The 12,062-nt window shown below is 31.9% G+C and overlaps 1 protein-coding gene across 1 annotated transcript in view; it reads left to right on the top strand.

The window, feature by feature from the left end:
- LOC102674794 (lachesin-like) overlaps positions 1-12,062 on the top strand; it is a gene marked incomplete at its 3' end in the record, with an annotated part of 258,036 nt that overhangs the window by 169,335 nt on the left and 76,639 nt on the right. The window contains exons 4-5 of the mRNA XM_006618682.2: positions 5,408-5,566; positions 8,080-8,208. Coding sequence (XP_006618745.2) covers positions 5,408-5,566; positions 8,080-8,208 — 288 coding nt within the window. The remainder of the gene's footprint in view (positions 1-5,407; positions 5,567-8,079; positions 8,209-12,062) is intronic.

Raw genomic sequence — 12,062 nt, 5'->3', positions numbered from 1 at the left:
GACACTCTCGAAGGGAGGAGGAACTTTTTTTTTTTTTCCATCGGTGATTGTAAAATGCAATTCGTCGAAGCAGCTTTGGAAGATGAACGGAAGATCGGTGTATAAGAGAGAGTGTGAGCGAGTGGAGTTTCCATATTTATTATTTATTGCAGGAAATATTGATTTGTGTTGAATGCAAATAAATTGAGCGAGATAATGATAATTATTAAATTTGTTAGTTAGGATATTATAAAGAGTGTACTCCATTTGGAGAGGTGGATATTTTTTTTATGCGTTGATACAATTATTCAATGAGAAAAATTATCTTTCTATCAGTTAAAAGGAGTACAGTTTGATTTAATTGATAATTATGCAGATGTTTAGGTTGATTGGTTAATTATTATAGGAATATTGGTTACATTGTAAATTGTCGAGTGAGATATAATATTAATTATATTTATTAAAAATAATATGAGAGGTGGAGGATTTGGTTAAACCTGCGGTCGTTTTGGTTGATTTATTCATTATTGTAGGAATATTAGATTGCGTTTCAAAATTATTGAGTGAGATAATAACAATTACATTTAATTTGAATCTATGGATATTTTGATTGATTAGCGAAATATTTCGTTAATTTCTTTTGATTAATTTATTAATAAATTTTTATATATGCAAAGTATTCTAATGGTATTCAGGTATTTGTAAATTATTCTGCAAGAAAATATTTCATAGTGTTAAAGAATATTATTAATTTTTCTGTAAATAGATAAATAATTGACATTCGATCAAGATATTTTAGCTCTTGTCCTCGATTCATCTTCAATTTTTAACCTATTTATCGATTTTTTATTAGTAATAACAATTTTCAAATGTTCGACATATTGACTTTCTCTTTTCGTTTCCGATGTAACATTATGAATTTTTCATTTTCCACTTTTTTCCACTGGCAATCTGTCAATACCTGTAAAAAAGCATCGTAATGATATAATTGAATTAAATGTTTTTGAGGTTCATTTTTATACAAGTCAACGAACTTCGATTTATATATATTTTTATATGTCCCTTGATTTGCATATAAGATAATGGAATATCAAATTCCAGATATTACTTGAATTTAATATTTCATTTCTCCATAGTGTATTTATTTTTGCAGTTGACAAGTAAACTTTGATTGATATCTTTTTAAAAAGATTCTTTGATTTGCATGTAAAGCAGTGAAATTTCAAAAAATAATCTTCCATAGATTTTTCAATATAATACATTCAATATATTCCTTTTCATTTTGATAAATAGATAAATATCCATTGATATTTTTAATCTCGATTTTTTTTGGATTAAATATTTGGATCATTATTTAAAAATAATCTTTCATTTTTCCACATACTTACAATAATGTTTCATTATCCCACAATGCTATCTCGTTCACATCAAATTCTTTCAATGTTTTCAGCTTTCAAAAAAATTTCATTAGCTTTTCATGAATCCACCAATCCTTATTGCTCTCTGATTAAAGGCAAATGAGAGCTAGAACGAAGAAGAAAGAAAAAAGGCTGAAGGATCAAAAGATTCGAGGAACAAAGTGTCCTCTTCCTTGTTCTCAAGCACAAAAGCGATTCGATCAAGCGTTCCTTTTTTTATTCTTTTTCTTTCTTTTTTTTTTTTGCATCAACATTGTACTCTTCTTGTCAGTTTAGGGCTGTAGTAATTTTTAATAGTGTATCTTTTTCGAGCACAGCATGCATTTCTTGGTAGCTATTCGAAGGACCTAACGAGCCTTCCTTGGAAGGAAAATGAGTCTACGTTCATACGATTTTAATAACGCGAAAGTGCTTCCTTTTGTTCCATATCTTAACGTTGTTTTCTTTAACGTTGGTCCATCCAAAGGATAGTTACAGTCTCGTTTTCTCTTCGTATTTTTAAAAATTAATTGTTCCATTGCGTCGAGGAAACGATGAACTTTATTCCATTTCGACGTTATTTTTTATTTTATTAACAAAATCAAATTATCGAGAGTTGTTTTCGAATTTACTCTTAACGAAGTACCTTGAGAATTTTATTTTCAAGTGTGTTCGCATCTTTTAAGGGAGAAGCAAGTTCAGAGGGGTGAAAAATTTTTAAAGACCTTGATATCTTATTTTTTAATCTTATTTTATTCTTACTTTTTAAAAGTAAGGAAAAATGCAAATTTTGCAAGTTAATAATTATGCTTGCAATTAATTCTCTTTATTGTTCGTTATAAAGGAGTATAGTGAGAAAGTGTACATTTTTACTTAATTTTAAGAGATATGACAGGAAAAGGGTTATAAAAGGGAAGTAATGGTCGTTAGGAACAGGAACCAGGTCCATAGGGAATATCTTCGACGAAGTATGAGGCTCGCCGATGAGTTGACTATATTTTGGCACGAGGGGTTGCCTGCACCCTCGTTAGTATTAGGATACTTACGGAGAATAAGTTAATGCAATTATTATTTAACCTTAAAGAATAACGATATATATCGGTTGTTATGATAAAAATTCGATTAATCGTGGTATGATAAAATTAAACGTTTTAGGTAAATTTTAAATAAATATACTGCTTCATTAACAAAAATATTATTTTATTAGAATACGATTATTTGAGAAATTAACATATATTTTTGGAAATACAATACATTATAATGTCCATTAATAATACATAATATCAAATGACACAAATTCTGATTATTGCAAATCACCGATGACTGACGCCAGATTGAATACATCAAATCATTAATCATGCTAATCGTGAAATGATTGGCCGTTATATCACATAATATCCTCAACGAAAAAAAAAAAGGATTTGATTTTAGCATTATTATATAACGAAAATATTAATATAATTTACAGTAATTTACATTTTTCAAAATTGATAAATCATTCTAAATATTTATTTATTTTATCAAACAAAAAAGAAATGAAATGCTTCTTTCAAAGTATATAGTGAAATGAAGCAATTTCTAAAGAAAATTTATTTTCCAAAAATGTGGTTGCATACGAATAGAGAGGAATAGAGAAGAATAAAAATAGGATGGAATTTTTATAGAAAGTTATAACAATATTTATCCTTTCTAAGTTTAATATTTATCAGATAAACAAAAGATCCCCATCCTGTTCATTTACCACAAGTAGTTTGCCACTCCATTTTGTCATTTTGATGACAATAATCAGCGATTGGCATCGAAATTGGATTTGCTTGAAATTTCATTATGGTCATTCGCCTTATCGCCGCTTTGAATTACAGTCGACAATCTCGTTGCGGCGGTATCGGTTCCGTGTTATCACGTTTACCTTCGATAAACCGTTCGCATCTTTCGTAATGAGTATTCGCCCGAATGGAAACAAGGATTTTTGATCGGTTATTACGTGAACACAGGATTTCAAGTGTAATCCCGCCGCTCAGCTGATTTAGTAATTATCGAAGAAGGGGAACATAATCGAGGATGAAACAGACAGTTCTCATTATCCTTGTAAAACTATCGTCTGAGCCCCTAAATTCCTCTCATAACGCGAAAATCCATAAAAGGATTAATTTAATAGTCTTCTAATGAAAATTGTCCCAATGATATTCCTTAATTTATCGATTAAAAGTTATTCATATTGCGAAACATTGAACGTAAAATATATGTATAATATTAGGAGTATTAGTTTGCAAGTATTTAAGATTGAAATAAAAAAATAGGGAATTATTTTCTATAGACAGAGAAAATGCTTCATAATCTTATACCTTAACTTCTCGATCTTCAAAGGAACCTTTGCATTCCTTCACAAACCTGTTGCTCCCTAGATTAAGTTCTCGTAACACTAAATTATAAAATTAATATATTATGAATATTCGGAAACAATCTTCAGAAAATTAGAAGAAGAAGAGAAACGGTGAATAAAAATACCGGATATATCGATTCGAAATCGATCCATTCGTAAAATTCTCTCGCATCGTTCGTGAAAAGAAAAAAAAAAATGAAATATTCGTAAAATGATCGTTAAAGCTGCGAACAAACAATTACGAATTAAAAAGGGCGAAAAAAAAAAACAAATCGACCCCTACGAAAACATTTAATCTGGTAACGTTGAACGAAAAACCACCGTCAAAACTTTCCCAATCGTACGTTCTCGAGCCATCGTCAACCCTCGAGGCGACAAACCCCCCCTGTTCTCGAAAACATTTCTTCCTCGGTTGGAAAGGCCTCTTATCGTCGGTGATTACGACTTTTTAACGGAGATTTCCTCTCTCCTCGTCTTATCTGTCGCCCCTCTGTCTCTTTCTACCACCCTTCACGCCACCCTTTCGAACGTTTCCGTGGTTGTAACTGGATTCTAACCATCGTCTTCAAACTCCTTTGCAATCTCGTCGAATCGATCTTCTTTTTTTCCTTTCTTTTCTTTTCTTTTCTTTTTCTTTTTCTTTCTTTCTTTCTTTTTTTTTTTTTTTTTTTCTCTCAAACTTTGAATTCGATTTGCATATGAAAGAATGGCATTCACGACTTCTTGCTCGAGGTTCTTGAGGTTTCTGGTCCGTTCTTTGAAACGTTCTCTCGACCTGGGTCCACTCGAACCAGAGCCTGTGTCATGCAAATTTTATTATTGTGACCGCTGTCGGATCTGACCAACGCCTCCACCTTTCGGAGAGGGAGGCTCTTTTTGCGAGATCGCGCAAACCGTTGATCGTGATTGAAGTGCCTCGTGAACAGGCATTCGACCGACGTTGCTCGAATACGCTTTCTGCTGGATGAAAGGGGGAATTTGATTTTTTAAAGGAGATTACAATCGATCGTGGAGAGGTGTTGAGCGAAGATCGGGGAGATTTTGATTAGATAATAAAAATTTCGATTCAGAATTTTCATATCTCGTATACAAGTAATATAAAATATTGATTTAATATTATTATTTTAAAAATTATAAATCGTATATATATATATTTTTAAAGATTGTATTTTTATATTATTTAATATTTAATATTTAATATATTTTTATTTTTATTTCCATTTAATTAAACCGCGAGAAAGTTATAATTAGCCCTCGGCAATTATTTTTTTATTAATTATCGTTAGTAATCTCCATCAAAACTTTTAAAAATTCTATATTATTTCTCTGTAATAATTTTTTAATAATTTTCAATTATAAATATTTCTGTAAAAGGAAATATATTAATCCGATCAAATTAACCAGCATAAAATTATTGCTCAGAAATAAAAAAAACGTAAATGTTCAAGAATAATATATTTCGTTTAAATATTATATATTATCCATCGGTGTGTACAACGAAAATTCGAGGATTCAGCGTTCGATTTTAACGTGTGATTTATTTATGTATATATTATTGTGTATACGTTTTTCCTTGATATTGATACAACGTAGTAATATTATTATTGTCGGGAACAAATATTACATGAAAACATGTTTTTGTTCGCAGTGCCTCCTAATATAGAGGATTACCAGACCTCGTCAGACGTCATTGTGCGAGAAGGCGCGAACGTGACATTAACGTGCAAAGCGACGGGAAGCCCTAAACCGAGCATAAGTTGGAAAAGAGACGATGGCTCGATGATTTCAATTAACAAGACTTATTCCGGTGAGTAAATCGTTCCATTTGCCGTGAACAAATATTATTACGGTGTTACAACTTGGTATAATAATAATATTCGCTATATTATTATTGCAATGTTACAAATTGGCACGAAATTATAATTTAATATTGTTATAACGGGACAGTTGCGTTGTATTTCGATTTTACAGTAGAAACGATGATACTTCAACGTTAAATTGTTTTCGTTGTTTCGACGGTACTCCGCCAATGATTATTTTTTCGATATGTTATTCTTTCCTTTCGAGTGTTTTTCTCTTTTATTTTTATGGTTCTGTTTTTACATTGCCCCCCTGTTACGTTTGAAATAACACGGCGTAAATGGCGATTTTTAATTGGTGTAAATATGAGGTACCATGAATTAATGAATATTTTGTTGCGTTTTTTTATGGTAATTATCACTCGTTGAAAGGAAAGAATACATGTGTATTTGTTAATAGTTAATTTTTATTTATGATTTGAAAGGTATACAGTTTTTATTTTTCATCGATATTAGGACATTCAATTTTTCCTGATTTTCCAAAAAATTCCATAAATTTCTTTGTTAAATCCCTGGTTCTTTTGCAAAATTTATCAATTAGTAATATTACAAAATTGGCCGATTACAAGTTAATCAGATTCAAAATAACTTTTTTACAATTATGGATTGACGTTAAAAATTGTCTCGAACATTTTCCAAATAAATCATTTAGAAAACATTTAGAAAAATAGAATAATCAAAAAAGAAAAACTCTGACAGAAAATAAAATTTCACGAATTGTACTCGTTAGAAAAATGAAATTATGAAATATCTTTAGAGTAAGAAAAAAAGAAAAAATTTCAAGACAATTTAATACAAATTTTGAGCATCATCGTTTCAAAACTCAACCGACATCGATCTATGATTTCGATCTATGATTCTGCGAATCTGCTGCGCGCGGCAATTAAAAATAATGATATTCGTCTGGCTTCTGTCCAAAGATCAAACGCGGTGTCATCTCAAAAAACTGTGTTATATCGTAATCACAGGGAAGATCGTGTGCGAGTGGTTGCTCGCGAGAGGAAGGGCAGAGGAGAAGAAATGGGAAAAACGAAAGCTTGTTCGACGATAGTGCGTTTAATGGAAAAAAAAAAAAAAAAATAAGAAAAAGGAAAAGAAAAAAAAAAGAGCGAGAGAAAGGATATTCCTCATTAACGCGTCACGTGATTCCGAGGACGACACGAGGAAATGTCATGAATTCGATGTCGTTAACGATGAGAATTTTGTAACGCGTAATTACGTTGGATTTCGAGGAACGACACGAATTTTTTCACGTATTTTTCCTTTTTCCTTTTTTTTTTTTTTTTTGTACATATTTTCATGGTATTTTTCATATTTTCGCGCATTAATTTACAAAGGGAGTAAATAAGGGGTGGCGCAGCGCGATGGAACTTAAAATAGGCGCTCGAGGTTTTGATTTTCGCGGAGATTGACGTGTTTTCTGGAGGGAGAGGATAGTGGTTGGATGATTCTTGCTTTTCGAAGAGATTAAACATTTAATTCTGGTTCTGAGGCCAGAAATCATTAAACACGTGACGAGTAGAGTTACGGGCGCATATCGAATACGCGTGACAAGTTTGAAGTTGGAAAAGGGAATTTGTAATTAACGTGTCCAAGTGATAAACCAAATCTGTATCTGCGAACGAGGTTAAATTATGAATATAACATTGTAGAGAGGATTGGTAAACTCCATGATTAAGAAATTTAGGTGGGCCGTGTATTTCAAAAAAATACAGGATTTTAATTTAACGACGTGTCGTGAAAATAAGTCGTGTGATGGGTTACATTATGAGAATCGGTGAGTAATTTCGTAATGTACTTGTGAAATTTATATATTCCGTATAAATTGTATTTTTAATTTAATTTATTTAATTTATCGATGCAAATGTTGTGATTCAAATAAATAAATTAGCTCGATCGAGAAATAAACCGACAAAATTTTTTCATAAGATCTCGAAGGTTTTTTAATATTTTTAATATCGATTGCAAATTAATTTTCGAAGCTTTGTTTATCACATTTTCAGATATTATTTATATAAAATTGATCACTGTTTAATAATTATTAATTTCTCTATCGAACAAGAACCAATCACGATAAAAATATCAATCCTTTGGTTTTTCTATAAAAAAAAAAATACTTATACATTTTTGAGAATCGACTATATATAGTACACGAAACATTTCGAAATATATTTCTGGAATTAAGGCATCGCGAACTCGTTGAATTTTCTCTAATAAAACGAACTTATACGGAGACAAATTCATTTCGTATTTTTTTCACGATCTTCCTTCCATCCCTCTGCTCGTTGCCTTGTCAATTAATTAAAATTAGCGAGGCGATTTCGAGGCTTTTAGAGTTCGTCGAGTGGTTATTTCACGACATCCGACAGAAGGAGAATTAAAAAGGGGGGAAGAGAAAAAGAAGAAAAAAAAAGAAAGGGAATTGTCTGCAACGTTATAAAATGTCGCTTATCATTTTCAGTGATAGAATGGGAAGGCGAGATGCTGGAAATCACACGTATCTCGAGACTGGACATGGGCGTTTATTTATGCATCGCGACAAATGGCGTCCCTCCTACTGTTAGCAAGCAGATCAGAGTCTCGGTTGATTGTGAGTAGATTTTTCATTTCTCGTTTGTAAATCGATAAATTTGTTGTTACAATGTTCTGATTCGAAAGAGTGATATGGTTTCATTAAAATTCACTTGATTTGAGCGATAGAAAAATACGATACGTTAGATGATTGGAATATTTTCTTTATTCATTTGCTGTGATAAGTTTAAAGATGTTTGTTCCAATATTTTTGAAATTTTTTTGATTTTTTGAAATTATGTAACATATAGATTAATTTTAAATGTAACAACACTCTTTCCTATCTCTAAAAAATACCAGTTTATTATTGCAACTGATAGAAGATGAAATATGAAATATTTTTATCAGTTTTAAATGAAAATTTCAATAAATCCAAAATTAAAAATCGTAACAACATTTTTCTTTCGATATACAATATTTTATATTTTAAAAATATTTGAAGCATGCTACGAAACATTAGAAAAATCATAATGAAAAAATAGATGGAAAATTCCATATATTGAAAATTTTTTTTCGAAAAATCCAAAATATTAACCAATTAAATACCAAACCGAACGAAAATTTAATCAATCACATATCCATCTTCGATTCAATATTATTCGCTAATTAAAAAAAAAAAAAAAAGAATATTGAATTTTCCATATTCCACATATTTTTAAATTTGACAGAATTTTTAAAAAGTTATAAACACATGGTATATAAGCGTCTTCTCTCATCCGTCTGAACTTCGTGAGCGCGAAACACAAGGTGGAAAGATGACTCTAAGGGGTTGAAGAACATACAATTTAATAATAGAGAAAGGTGTCCGACGACAAAGCGGCTCTTTGCCGCTTACACCTTCTCTCGTCCCCTTTCTATCGTCGGAAGAGCAAAGTGGCGAGAGTTTAAGCGAGAGACAAGGGGTGGAAATGGGACGATGCTTGATTCGCGCGAAAGAGTGAAAGCGAATGGCATCGAGGGTGGAGAGTAACATAAAAGTAAGCTTGGGTGAACCACGACACATTATTATCCGTATACTTTGTCTATTGTTACGTTTCTCTTCCTTCTAAATACCGATCTTTGATGCATCTTTTTTCAAACTTTTCGTGCCATTTTTTTTTTCTTTTTTTTCTTTCTTTTCTTTTCGCTGTTTTGTCCTAAAATATGTAAAGTGCATGTATTCTTTCAAAAAGGGATTGAATTTATGGTGTTAGATTGATACTCGTTAAAATTAATGTTCGTTTAAGGGGTTTAATGGAATTTTTTGAAAGAATAATGAAAATTTTTGGAAACCAGAATAGTCTTTGTAAAAAAGAATCTGTGATATTGTGTTCGATGATCCAATTAAGAAAGATTAAAGAAATAAAATACGTTTTATTAAATAAATTTCTATAATAATTAGATTCTTTTTACATACAAAACAGCAAAGACAATTAATAATTAAAATTGCATCATAATAAAATTTTACTCCATACTTGAAATTTTAATTTTTGCCTAATATAATATAATATGCAATAAGTTCAAATAGTATATCTAAAATATCTTCCTTAAATTTTCATATTATTCTCACCATTCACTCTTCCCCATTACACGACACAAATTAATAATTACTTTACTCCACGATCCCTGTAATTATTAATCATCAAAAAAAAAAAAAGAAAAATCCTCTCTCGCATCGTGCTCAAAATTTCAATATCCGCACACGACACGTGATGCCCCGCCATTAATCCTTTCCACCCTTTAATATCACATGCATTCTCGCCCCCCTAGCAAGAAATTCGCTGTGAAAAAAGTAGGCCGCGCTCAAATTGTTCATCGTTTAAATAAATTTAAACACAACAAGCCAACAGGAGGAGGAGGAGGAGGGCCATCTTCCCGTTATACATAAAACCTGTCCTGCGTGTTAAAAAGCGTGGAAGAAACGATGAAATGAAAAAGCCGACAGAATGAGAGCCACGCTCGTCGACGATAAGAAAACCAAGCCACGTGTTACTCCCGCGTTTCTGGAACAGGAGTACGAAAACCAAGGAGTTATCCCTTTAGTTAAAGCGAGGCTAATTTATTTAGCGGCGCCGTAAAGAAGCGTCGAATTGCGATTCAGGGGTCAGAGAGTGTTCCAGAAGAAAGGGAGGGAGGGGGTTGAAAAGAGGGTGATGTTTTTGCCCCCCACGGTCTCTCGACGGATGCGCGCCAAGGATTATCCTTTTAGGCGTCCTTTTAATTCCATTTGTAGCCCGGTACTCCCGTGCAAAGGCTTTTGTCAACGAGTATTACCTCGCTCCCTTTGAAGTGAAATTGCGATCGAGTAATGTAATAGTTCTGCCCGCGATATGCATTAACAGGCGTGAGCCCGGAATTGAAGACGGGGGCGCGGAAGGAAAATATGATTTTCCGCGTGAAACTTGGCGAGGACGAAGCTCTTACCGCGGCAGGAGGGGAGGGTTTCGATACTTGAAGAGTTTCTTCGTGGATTTGCTGTGTTTGGGCTTTTGTTCGTTTAAAGAGGGGATTTTGTGATGGAACGAGATATTAATTATATTTGTAATAAGATATTTTGGGAAATTGGGATTAGTGTTATTAGGAAATTTTGTTTAAGGAAAGGGAAGAAAAAGGGGTTGATTGTAATTGTTATAGTAGTTTTTCGTATTTTGTTGAAAAATTATTATATTTCATTTGATATAATGTATGATCGAGGTAGATAAAATATAAAGTTAAAAATGAAGAGATAGGGGGGAGAGTTTCGATACTTGAAGAATTTCTTCATGGATTTGCTGTGTTTGGGCTTGTTTATTTGATGAGAGGATTTTGTAATGGAATGAGACATTAGGATAAGTGTTATTAGGAGATTTTGTTTAAGAAAAGGGGAGAAAAAGGGGTTGAAGTGACTGTAATTGTCATAGTAGTTGTGTAATTTGATGGATTCTTTTTCGTATTTTGTTGAGAAATTATTATATTTCATTTGGTATAATGTATGATGATAGATAAAGTATGAAGGGTTGAAAAAAACATTGTAGCTAAGAATGATCAAACGTGATAATACGAACACGTTTTATTAGTACGAGAGAAGATTAATTAAACGAGGGGACAGATTATACCCATTTTCATCATCCGGATGACATTATAAGTTTACGAGCTGAAAAACTACCCTTTCCCTGTATCCAATGGCCATTCTTGCCCGATTATTATACATCTTCCCTCATATATTACAATTTCCTTACAATCTTTTTCTAGAAATTTATAACGTGTCGATAACAAGCAATTAATTGTACTGATTTTACATCAGTAGAGAATGATGTAAAAAAAATTCGTAGTTTACTATTCTATGTTAGAAATCGTATCCTCGTTACCCTCTTCAATCGTGCTTTAGCTTTTCGCGTTTGACAAATGCATTGATACGATTGTATTCGGTTTCAGAAGTCTTATGTAGACGCAATTGAGTCGTCTCAATTGTCAAAGGAACTAGTTGTTTAAGTTAAATGGAAGTGGGAATGGTTAATTCGCCGCAGAGTTTGCGCGTGTCGCGTGCCACTGTATTTACCCCCTTTCGTATTGTGTGTATGTATGTATGTATGTAGTTGTTCTAGATAGCTTTAGGAAATTGAGTGACTTAGAATTTGGGTTAGTTAACAGTGTCAAGTACAATAGTTCGTTGTTACGTTAACATAACGTAAAAATAAATTTTCAAATATATATTCCTCAAATTGAATTAAATTCAAATTGGATCAAATTGAATTTTTGCATGTACGTCGTGATCTTTTTCACAATTTTATTAATAATATCTTAATCGTGAAACGTTATATAATGTAATAAAATATTTTAAGAAGGTATTATTTAAAATTCAATGATAAAATTTAGCTCGCGTTAATAAAAAAAAAATCTGTAGCATTTATATAC

The sequence above is a fragment of the Apis dorsata genome, unplaced genomic scaffold, assembly GCF_000469605.1.
Source record: "Apis dorsata unplaced genomic scaffold, Apis dorsata 1.3 scaffold_367, whole genome shotgun sequence".
Taxonomy (NCBI): domain Eukaryota; kingdom Metazoa; phylum Arthropoda; class Insecta; order Hymenoptera; family Apidae; genus Apis; species Apis dorsata.
The sequence above is the reverse complement of the archived record's forward strand: the minus strand, read 5'-3'. Positions and strand labels throughout refer to the sequence as shown.